We start from the raw sequence: 11,542 nt of genomic DNA, 5'->3' as shown, positions 1-11,542 counted from the left end.
CCCCCCCCCCCCCCCCCCGGGAAAGGAGTTAGCCTGGGCTGGCCTCTTTGTCCCCGTAAAACCTCGGGGCAGCCACAGCTCCCTCCAGAGTGGCAGTCCTTAGTTCATTGGCTCCTTAGTGGACATCTCCCACACCTCCACCTGCCTCAAGCAAGATCCATTCTCTCCCCATCCCCCAACTTCCCTGTTTCTGTCCAAAGCGTTCCCTCCTTCCAATCTCAAAATCCCAGGTTCATCCCAGATTCCCCCGCCTCCCCACTCCCCACCCGGGTCCAAAAAGATCAGCTGCCAAATCTTGCTGTTTCTCCACAGCCCCCTCATCCAAGATTCTTTCCTGTCACCCAGCTGCCAGCCTCCACTTCTAACCCCTCACCTGGACCACAGCCACAGCCTCATTGGGGACCCCAAAGCCAGCCCTTCCCCCTCTCCAGTTCTTCCTTCTGACTCAACTGCCAGAGTGATATTCCTAAAGTTGGAGTGTGATGGTCTCACTGGTGCTCATTAAACCTCAGTAGCTCCCTGGCACTTGTCATCTCTTGCTAAACATAGTCCTCAAGCACCTCAAGCCTGCCTCAGTCTGGCTTGCAGAGTGTCTTTCCAGGCTCTACTCTGTGGTGAAAGTTCTACATCTCAGCCAATTGTCCTCTTTGCTATTCCCCAAATACAACTTGCTATCTCCCTTGGCATGGACTCTCTCCTCTCATTTTGGGATAGCAGGCAGTTCTCTCTTTGTGTGTGTGTGTGCCTAAATACATGTATATTTATATAATATTTTATTCCCTCTCCTCAATTACATGTAAAAACAATTTTAATTCTTTTTTTAATTTTAAACCCTTAGCTTCGGTCTCAGAATCAATACTAAGTACTGAATAGTATAGAAGCATAGAATCAATACTAAATATTACTTCCAAGGCAGAAAAGCAGTAAGAGCTAGGCAATTGTGGTTAATTGACTTGCCCAGGGTCACACGGCTAGGAAATGTTCACCTAGTTGCACTCTAAAAATTTTTTGAGTTTCAAATTCTTTTCCCTCCCTCCTCTTCCCCCTTCCTGAGATGGTAAACAGTCTGATATAGATTTTATGTGTGCAATCATGTAAAAGCATTTCTCCATATTAGTCATTTTGTTGGAAAGAATTCAAGCCAAAAAAATGAAAAAAGTGAAATCTAGCCTGTTTCGGTCTGCATTCAGACTCCCTCAGATCTTCCTCTGGAGGCAGACGGTATTTGCTTGGGACTGTCTTGGATCACTGGATTCCTGAAAAGAACGGAGTCTCGAACAAGATCATCAGACAATAATGAACAAGTGGTTCTGCTCTCTTCACTCTGCATCAGGTGGTTCTGTGCTATTCTTGTTTAGCGTTCCTTACAGCACCAACTTGTTCCGCCATTCCGCCACTGATGGGCATCCCTTCAGTTTCCAGGCCTTTGCTCTACCACAGTGCTCTGCTTGGTAACAAGTTTTTCTCAAGAGCAGTCCTCAGTCTGCCTCTCCCCCTATCTTTGGTCTCAGGGGCCCCACCGGGCAAGCCCAACCCTTCTCCTCATGGCTGACCTTCAACAACACCACGGAAGCGATTTTGTCCCAAGTGAGTCTTATGGTGTCCAAGACAAACATCTCTGGTGCTTTCAGTCTGTGACATAGACCCTCCCCAGCTGATCCAGATCCCTCTAAAATGGTGGTGACCAGACCTCAGCACGATCCTCCAGATGAAGTCAGACTAGGGCAGGAGGCTGTCTCTTTTAGGTCAACCCAAACCATATTAGCTTTTATGGCCACTTACCTCATTCCAAGGCTGACTCATTGATCTTGTGGCCCACTAAACCCCCCAGATCTTTTGCAGCACATCTTCAATCTGTCTGTGCAGCTCCCATCTTAGATTTTTGGTCCTCAAGTGCAAGACTTGCCACTTGCCCTTCTTAGAATCAGCCATCACGATCCTTTTGGGGCCCAGATTACCACCCGGTGTGGGAGCCCCATCCCTCCCAGCTTGGGGGGTCACCTGCAAAGCTGATGACAGCATCAACCCTCTATGCCTTTCTTAAAAATCCTTAATAATATCAGACAGCCCAGAGCCAAGTGCAGATCCCTGGGAAATGTCTCTGGGGACCTTCTAAGGGGGTGGTGACTTATTAACTATACATGGCAGTCCATTTAACCAGGCCACCTCACTGGATTCTTGTCTGGGGACATCTTTTCCCAGAACAATGTGAGATGCGTTGTCTGCCATTGCACAAACCCAGACAAGCCACATGGGAGGCCCAAAGCCAGGAGGGGTGGAGGGGCTGCCTAGAAAGCTGCAGGTCGGCCGGGCTCCTCTGCCCTGGAATGATGACTTCCACAGAGAAATGAGGAAGCTTCTTGCGGTGGGAAGGGACTGCTCTGGGAGGCCCTGCCCTGGAGGCTGGCTTCCTCCTCCCACTAGCTGAGACTGGAGAAAGGGAAGTAGGGGCAACAGCATCAAGGTCACAGCTGGGGATGGTGATGGGAGGGGGGTGCCTGACAATATTCAGCCACTGGGGGTGGGGGCAAGAAGAAGGTACAGCCAGATGGGGCTGGAAGGGCCAGAGACAGGAGAGCAGCTTGGGAAGAAGCTCTTCATACACTCCAGCTCCAGGCCAACTTCTCCCTCTGCCTGGGCAAGTCCCAGCCCCTGCCTGGCCCTTTCATTCCAGGTGTATGGAGTATGGGGGGAGAAGGGGAAGCTCTTGGTGCCCCTGGCACTTGGGGGCTTTATTTCTCTGAGTCTGGCTCTGCATTTCTGCCTCACTTAAATCCAATTCTCAAGCAAGACATCCCCAACACTGTGGTGTTTTTGGTTCTCTGAAAACAAAGGACAAACAAGGTTACTCACAGGTGCTATTACTCCATGGATGTCACATTATACTGTCTACACCTACACCGGCACTCACTCTCTCTCTAAATACAAGAAAAGCTCGTTTAGCATGATTTTGGGTCAAGGGCTCATTGAGGGATAACCCAGAAGGGGAAATGGAGTTTCCCCTGGAGGAACTGGGTGGGAGACTGAGCAGCAGAGGAAGACTTCCTGCAGATGGAGTAACTTCCAGATCACCCGCCCTGGACTTGTGGGCAAGCCTGTGGCTTTCTTTTGTTTATTGAACTCAGAGAAGCTCAGGCTGTTTCTTTGCTCCTGGAGCCCTTTTCCAGATGCTCCTTTCTTCATACAGCCACGGCTGCATGAAGGGACCTTTGCAAGGACCACTCTGGCCCCTCTCCAGACTTGTGCTAGCTCTCCTCTATGATGCCTCACTCTGATGGCTCAGCACTCCCACCAGACAGTTTTCTGAGTCTTGCCAGATGTGCTCCATCTGGGTCTGGTGACCTGAACTCCTTTAACTAGGTAATCTTTTTTTTTTTCTTTTTTGCTCATCCAAAGAAAGATTTCTTCCATTTCTTTTTTTAAATTTTATTTAATTGATTAATTAAGAGAATTTTTTTCCATGGATACATGATTCATGCTCTTTCCCTCCTCCTCTTCCACCCCCCTCCTGTAGCCAATGTGCAATTCCACTGGGTTTTACATGTGTCATTGATCAAGACCTATTTCCATATTATTAATATTTGTGCTAGGGTGATCGATTAAGAGTCCTATATCCCTGATCATATCCCTATCAAATCATGTGATCAAGCAGTTGTTTTTCCTCTGTGTTTCTACTCCCACAGTTCTTTCTCTGGATGCGGATAGTGTTAGGTAATCTTTTTTGTGGTTTCTTTTTAAACCTGACATTCTAGCTGTGTGACCCTGGGCAAGTCACTTAATCCCAACTTCCTAGGCCTTGCCATTCCTCTGGCTTAGAATTGAAACTTAGAAGGTATGGGTTTCAAAGAAATTAAAAACAAAACCCCCAAACCCTTATCTTCTTAGTATGAATTCTAAGACTGAAGAGTGATAAGGGATAGGCAATCAGGGTTAAGTGACTTGCCCAGGGTTATACAGCTGGGAAGGGTCTAAGGTCAGATTCAAACACAGGTTCTCCCAATTCCAGGCCTGGCACTCTATTCACTTATGCTACCCATCTGCCCTTTAGCTAGTTATTCTTTCACAACCTCCCTACATATTTGGAAGATTAACTTCCATTTTTTGTCCTGTACTTTCTAGTGCAAGATTCCTTCTTCATTCTTTTGGGCTAATAAGTGAACATTACTAGGCTCAAAGAGTCACCCTGTGGTTCTGAAACCCCTAGAAGGGAAACCTACTTGTAGTAGCTCCACAGGCTACACATTTCTAAGAGATAGATTGTGCTTTATTTCTTCCTGTGTGATTATCCCTTCTTTTTTTTTAAACCCTTACCTTCCATCTTGGAGTCAATACTTGGTATTGGTTCCAAGGCAGAAGAGTGGTAAGGGTAGACAATGGGGGTCAAGTGACTTGCCCAGGGTCACACATCTGGGAAGTGTCTGAGGCCAGATTTGAACCTAGGACCTCCTGCCTCTAGGCCTGGCTCTCAATCCACTGAGCTACCCAGCTGCCCCCTTCCCCTTCTTTTGTGCTGCTTTGCAGAACCATTATCCACATTGTGCCCCCTGACCATGGGTGTCCTCCAGAATTCTCTTACTTGGTAAGCCCCAGGGAGGTCAGAAAGCATGGTAAGGGACGTGGAAGCCCTGGGGAGTGGTTATGCAGACCAGTTCAATGCCATCTATCATAGTGCTGCTGGGCTTGGACTGGGAAAGCCCCAGTCCAGGTCCTTAGCATTTTGCCCCAAGACATCTGAGAGGAACCTAAAAAGCTGGCACTCTGGACCTCAAAGATCCAAGGGGCCCTAACCTTAGGAGTTGGTGGTCAACGGGAGAGTCTAGAGGACCCTTGGGGGAGGCCAAGTAGGGCCAATCACTCCACCCTAAAGCACAACAGAATAGATCCTGGTCTTGTCACAAAGCTTATGATTTAGGAACAGAAGCTGAAGAGATAGGTAAATCAAAGAAAACACTGACTGATATAAAACAATTTATTGTGGATCCAGAGCTTACCCTCCTCTCCCCAAAGAAGGAGCAAGTAATCTTTTAAGAACTGAAAGAAACTCAAAGGGAAAAAAAAAGTATTTCCCACAAGGATCACATACATACACACATACATAGAAGGAATGAAGCAAGCAATTTAAAAAATGGTATTAATTACTTTGATTTATATATGGGTTACATTTTGAGTAATTACATTATGACAAAGTAACACTAACAGAGAGAAATAATTTACTTTGATTAAGTTCCTATTAGTGTTTACTTTGTTAACCTCTCATTCCCGGAAGAATCTGTGTGATTAGAACAAAATTCCATCTACACAACAAAGTACTCCTATTTCACCAAGCAGTTTATCAGTGCCCATCCAGGGAAACATACCAAAGGAGTATTCTGCAGGGACAAGTGAAGCAAATACTTTTTCAAGAAGGAAAGTGGAGAGAGAATCAATAGTTTAGACAAAAAGTTGCAAAGCTTAACCAAGGAAGAGAGTCTCTGAAATCTAATATAGACCAAATAGAAACCAGTGGCTTCAGAAGACAGCAAGAAATAGTAGAACAAATGCAAGAGACTGAAAAATAGAAAAGAATGCAACTCCTACTATTGGAATATGAGAAGATACACGTGGCCCCTCTGAACCCTGAGATCATCAGGGGACAGAGAAAGAGTCTTATTAGACCGAAGGCCTGGTTGTGGCTCTGTTACGTCTTAATGACCTTAAAGAAAGGGAAGGGAAGAGAAGAGAAATGAAAACACTTGGAGAAGAAAGGGAATGAAATGAGGGGAGGAAAAAAGAATTCCAGTTAGGGAAAATTATGTCACATAATCATGGTGTGCCAGTAGAGGTCTATATAAACAAGAAGGAAAGGATACACACACATACACTGGTACAGAAATACATTTCCCTCAACAGGGAATTGGGAAGGAAAGGAGAGAAGGGAACTAGAGGGAGGATAGATCAAAAAGGATTAGGCAGAAGTAACAAAAACCAATTAAAGATGTACGAAAATCTACCTAGCTCTTGTTGAGGTGGGAAAGAACTGGAAATTGAGGGTGTGCCCATCAATTGGGGAATGGCTGAACAAGTTATAGTTTTAAATGTGATGTAATACTATTGTGCTATAAGACATGATAAAAGGGATTAAAAAAACTTACCTTCTGTCCTAGAGTCAATACTAGTATCAGTTCTAAGGCAGAAGAGTGATAAGGGCTAGGCAAAGGGAGTTAAGTGACTTGCCCAGGGTCACACAGCTGGTTTTTCTCAACCTGGCCTTTCTTCCACTTGACGCTCCTCCAGCTCTGCCTTCCAGCCAGACTGGTTAACTTGCTGTTCCACATCCAAGACCCTCCGTTTCTCATTTTTGTACTTTGGCACCAGCTGTCCCCCACGCCTGGTGTGCTCCTCCACTTCTTGGAACCCCTCTTCTCCTTCTTGATTCAGCTCAAGTATTCCCCCACTTCTTTGGCATGAAATTTTTTCTAGTTCTCCTCTCTCAATCTTAGAGCTCTCTTTCCCCCAAATATCTTGTATTCATTTAGTAGATATTCTATATGTCTTTGCAAATGAGGGCCAAATCCATAGGGAAGTATGACGAGATTTCCATCCTTCGCATTAAAAAAAAATACTTGTAAAACTCTTATCTTCTGTCTTAGGGTAAATACTGTGTATAGTCTCCAAAGCAGAAGAGCAGTTAAGGGCGAGGCAATGGGAGTTAAGTGACTTGCCCAGGGTCACCCAGCTAGGAAATGTCTGAGGTAAAAATGTGAACCCTGGATTTCCGTCTACAGACCTAGGTCTCCATGAACTGAGTCACCTAGGTGCCCCCCACCCCTCTGCCTGACCCGCCCTTGCCCAGACAGGCCTCGAAGTGTTGCGCTGTGGAGTGCGAAGGGTGGCGTGTCAGGTCCAGCTTTCCACCAACCATTTGTCTCCTTGATCCCCCGGCAGGAGCCACCGAATCCTCGGATTGCCTACAACTCCCAGAAGCCAACGCGGTACCGGAGGCACCACAGGTCACGTGGACGCGGGGTGGGGCCTGCGGTCACATGGTAGAGGCAGTGACGTCAGGTGACCGGGCGCAGGGACTGGCGGGCGGAGGCGGTAGAGCTCTGTGCGCTCGGTCCCGGCCGCCAACCCCGACCCCCGACCCCTGGCTGCGGCTCTTGCCTCGGACCCCAGCGCCGTCGCCGCCATGAAGGGACTCACGTTGCTTTACTCCTGCCTGTTCTTGGCCTTCTGGAGTGTCATGGTCATTGTAGGTGAGAGCAGGGCCTGGGCCATGGGCGGGGGGCGCCAGCCCCCTGAGACCGCTCCCCGGACCGTGTAGTGAATCCTGCGCGTGACTACGGCTCCCGTGACCATTCCGTACGCGTGTCCGTCCCCGCGGGACCCTTCCCGATTGAGATCGTGCCCGTGGGAGGCCCTTCCCCTGCGTGATCTTGTCCGTGCCCGCGACCCACCCCTTCCCCGCGTAGGTTCTCACGGCTCCTTCCGTATCGTTGTCCGTGCCAGCGACCGTACGCCCTTTCCCCCAGCGTGTCCGCGCCGGTGGGCCTCCTACTGATTGAGATCAAGCCCGTGATAGACCCTTCCCCTGCGTGATCGTGTACGTGTCCGCGCCGCCTCCCCCCCTCCCCCAGCGTGTCAGCACTCTGGGCCCCTCTCGAGATCATGGCCGTGTACCCTTGCACGAAATCGTGACCTCGACCCCCTGCCTTTTTCCCCTCTCCCATCCACCCATCATCTGTGACCATGCACCCCCTCCCACCCTGCCACGTTTCTCAGGAGCTTGCTTCCTAGGCCTACTCTGGGGTATAAGGCAAAGGGCTGCCGGGCCTCCCCGGGGTCCCAGAGGCCAGGCCCTCGACACTACTTCCCCTTTATTGTCCTAGTCCTCAGGCCTGGGCTGGTCAGATCTGCTCTGAGCCACCTAGGGGCCCATTCTGCCCTTCCAGTGTGTTGGGTAAACAGAGGCCTCCGGGGAGGTCAGACTAGAACTAGACTAGACAGAACTAGAACCCCAGCCACTCTTCTCACCTTTCCAAAGCTAGGTTGTGGTCCCTTCACAGCCAGCCCACACCAGCTGTCAGCTTTTATCTCACACCTATCTCTGAAGAGATAGGTGGTAAAGAGAGTGAATAGAGAGGCATGTAGGCTGTAAGGGCCACTTACACTTCTTGGTATTTGGGAGCAGTAGGATCACCTGGGGAGGACAGCCTAAGTGGTCTAGAACTCTCTTTAAAAGAACCACCAACTTCTAGCAATGTGACCCTGGGCCAGTCACTTAACTCTGCCTAGCCCTTGCCCTTCTGTCTTAAAGTTGTTACTGGCACAGAAAATAAGGGTTTCAGAAAATGAATTTAAACATTAAAAAACCTACCTGTTTGTACTCACCCCACCACCCCTATTGATCCCCAAGCAGGCTCAACAGAGACCCTGATATGATGGTCTCCATCTGCCATGGTCCCTGGCAACCTCTGGGCAACCTGTGATCACATCTTTATGAGAGAGGATGAAGCCTTCCATGTTGTGGGGCTCCCTAAGATCCTGGGATGTGGTCTCTGGTTATAAAGTGGAGAGAGGACCTAGAAAAAGCCTTTGTGAGGAACTTTGTGAGGATATCTAGGAGGCTATGGTCTCTCTCATTTCATTCTGTCAAATTCCCTCTCTTACTTCCTTTCTTTCCCTTTGGACTCTTCTTCCCCCTCAGTGTGAGGGCCTGTGCAGGCCCAGCAGCTCTGAGGCTGGCAGATGTGGGCAGGGGGAGGGGCAACTCCCAGACCCTGCTTTCTTCCTTCTTCCTAGGAGTCTGCTATGTAATATTCGGCTTGGCCTTCCGCTTCGATGTGGGAAGGTGAGTCATGGCCCACCCTCCCCAGCACCCTCTTTCAAAGTCCCAAGGAAAGGCCTTACTCCCAACCCAAGGTCAGAGCTAGGGGGATTGCCAAGTGGCCAGGGGCTGGTGGTGAGATGCTTTACTTAGTGGGCCAGACACAGAGCAGGAGCTGTTTTCTTGAGGCTTCCTTTCTCTCCCTTCCAGCTTCCTCACAGAGACATCACCTTATATGTGGTGCAACCTAGGGATAGGACTGTCCATCTCCCTTTCTGTGGTTGGAGCAGCCTGGTGAGTGAGCATACATGTATGCTGGGGAGAATGGAAGAAGGCTCATTTGAGGGATAGATATTGGGGGATGGGGCTGGGGCTCACTCAGACCTAACTAGGGGAAGGAAGGAGGATGGGGTAACTCGATGATGCCTGAACTCCATGGGGGTGGGCCTTGGCTCACTCTTTCCCACACCTGTCCCCAGGGGCATCTTCATTACAGGCTCTTCCATCCTTGGTGGAGGGGTCAAGGCCCCCAGGATCAAAACCAAGAACTTGGTAAGGTGAGTTGGGGTGGTCTAGGGAAGCATTTATACTCTGGGTTAGTTTCTGGCCAGGCTCCTGCTGCTTTGTGCCTGTTCCCTGTGTCCTGGGAAGACTAGTTGGCAAGGAGAAGGAAGGGATTGGGAGGGGGGCTGAGTGTGTCAGGGGCAGCTTCCTGGAGGTGGTGGACCTTTGAAAGGTGGACCAAACTCTGGGCTGTCTTGAGCCCCCAACCTGTGTTTCTGAATCCCACAGCATCATCTTCTGCGAGGCTGTGGCAATCTATGGTATCATCATGGCCATTGTCATCAGCAACATGGCGGAGGTAATGGGACTGATGTTCTGGAATGGAAAAAGGGTGTTGGGGCAGGGTGAACTGTCACCCAGAGGTGAGGGAGGCATTTGTATTGATTAGTACACCCTGTGTCTCTTCCAGCCCTTCTCTGGCATCACCCCCAAAGCCATTGGAAGCCGTAACTACCATGCAGGTAGGCAGAACTCTGTTGCTCCAGTGTTGGGGGTGGGTCAGGGTGGCCTGGATGAGGACCCTCCCTCAGCACTCCCCTCCACCTATTCATAGGCTTTTCCATGTTTGGTGCCGGCCTCACGGTGGGCCTGTCCAATCTCTTCTGTGGTGTGTGTGTGGGCATTGTGGGGAGTGGAGCTGCCCTGGCCGATGCCCAGAATGCCAGCCTCTTCGTCAAGATCCTCATTGTGGAGATCTTTGGCAGTGCCATTGGCCTCTTTGGGGTCATCGTGGCCATCCTTCAGGTATGGACCCAGGGGCTGGGGGGAAGGGCAGGGGGCCTGATGGTCCCCTGCTCACTCCCATTTCTTTTCTTGTTTCTTTGTGTGTCCTGTGTCTGTCTGCCTCCTGTGTTTTTTTTTACTTTTTTGCAGACTTCTAGGGTAAAAATGGGAGACTAGACCTGCAGCAGCGGGAGGGCCCTGCCCTGCTGTGCCCTACTCTTAATTTATTGGTTTTCCTGGGGGGCCTGGATGCCCCAGCCAGGGGAGCCGCCCCCCGATGGTGTCCGTACTGTGTCCCTCTGGCCCTCACTGCAATCTGCCCCTTCTGGAGTCCCTCAGAGGGGGCAGGCCCTGGCCTGTGGGCTGGGAAGGCATGTCTTCTCCTCACCTGCCCTGCCCTCTACCCCACCCCTTACCTCACCAGTGTTTGAAATAAAGGTCTTTGTCCTGGGTCACCCCAGCCATGGCTTTCCTGTTGATCCTTTCACATTGGGGAGGTGTCAGGCTCAATTTGTGCTTCACCTCTGGAGGGGCTCACAAGCACCCCTAGAGAAGGGGCAGAGGCTCACACTCCCAATTTCTGGGCTGGCTTTGGGAGGGATCCTGGGTGTCTACACACCTGCAGTTGGCCAGACCAGACGCTGGTCATCCAGTATTGGTGGGAGGTGTTCTAACTGCCCTGTCCCCTGGCATGCCTTCACCTCAAATGCCCCCTGGGCAGTCTCCTGCCCTAGTTCTGTCTGCTCTCCAGCTAACTAACCCCCAGTCCCCTTGGGTCCCTTTGGACCCCCTGGGCATGCTCTTTGGGAACTCCCTTTGCCCCCCACAGCCTGGACTACTTTGTCACCTCTCCCTTTTACTCCGATCCCTTCTGACTCCCCGAAGCGCCTTCTTGGGCTACAGTCTGCCTCCTAGAATCCCACCACATTCAGAGGGCCGAGCTATCCTGCCCAAGGCTAGGAGGCTCCGCCCCTTCGGTGGGGCCCCGCCTCTTCAGGCTGCTCCTGGTGGGGCTCCGCTCCCCAGAAGCCGCCTGCTGTGTATTTTACATAGGCTCGCCCCTCTCCCCGGGCCCCGCCCCCCCGGGGTTGACTGCTATGGATTTTAGTTGATGTGCCCGCCCCTCTTCCACGCCTCGCCCCCTCCAATTGCTTGCTGGGGTTTTAATTGGCCAGGGACGGGGAACCTGTGGGTTTCGTAAACCCCGCCTCCGAGGCTGTGCTGGAGATAATTCTAGCCTGAATTTTTTTTTTTTTTTTTGCCTAGCCCTGCCCCATCCGCCTCCAGGCTCCTCCCTCCGCCGCTTCTGCGCCTGCGGCTTGGAGCTCCGGGGCGCGCGGACGGGCGGGGCGGGGCAGGGCGGAACGCGCGCGGGGGCGCGGACGCGGGGGCGCGCGACACCGCTCCCTGCTTCCCCTGCGAGGCTCGGTCTCGGCGGCTCCGGCTCCG

The 11,542-nt window shown here is 51.0% G+C and overlaps 1 protein-coding gene across 2 annotated transcripts; it reads left to right on the top strand.

Annotated features, from left to right (window-relative positions):
• Positions 1-7,054: 7,054 nt before the first annotated feature.
• Positions 7,055-10,553, top strand: ATP6V0B (ATPase H+ transporting V0 subunit b). 2 transcript variants are annotated; one of them, XM_044672226.1, is made up of 8 exons: positions 7,055-7,219; positions 8,757-8,830; positions 9,017-9,100; positions 9,286-9,363; positions 9,599-9,668; positions 9,780-9,831; positions 9,924-10,114; positions 10,244-10,553. In XM_044672226.1, exons 1-8 carry the CDS (start codon positions 7,169-7,171, stop codon positions 10,268-10,270), a joined length of 627 nt encoding a protein of 208 aa, XP_044528161.1. In that variant the 5' UTR covers positions 7,055-7,168; the 3' UTR covers positions 10,271-10,553. The 2 variants fall into 2 exon arrangements, with proteins under 2 accessions (XP_044528161.1, XP_044528160.1); XM_044672225.1 differs by having other exon boundaries at positions 7,055-7,235; positions 8,782-8,830.
• Positions 10,554-11,542: the final 989 nt, after the last annotated feature.

This window comes from Gracilinanus agilis, chromosome 4 (genome assembly GCF_016433145.1).
Source record: "Gracilinanus agilis isolate LMUSP501 chromosome 4, AgileGrace, whole genome shotgun sequence".
Lineage (NCBI taxonomy): Eukaryota > Metazoa > Chordata > Mammalia > Didelphimorphia > Didelphidae > Gracilinanus > Gracilinanus agilis.
This window is presented reverse-complemented; position numbering and strand designations above follow the sequence as displayed.

Coding starts and splice junctions, on each gene's coding strand:
- ATP6V0B (XM_044672226.1), top strand. CDS start 7,169: ATGAAGGGACTCACGTTGCTTTACTCCTGCCTGTTCTTGGCCTTCTGG. Junction 9,364..9,598: donor AAAACCAAGAACTTGGTAAG/GTGAGTTGGGGT, acceptor TGAATCCCACAG/CATCATCTTCTGCGAGGCTG. Junction 9,669..9,779: donor TCATCAGCAACATGGCGGAG/GTAATGGGACTG, acceptor TGTCTCTTCCAG/CCCTTCTCTGGCATCACCCC.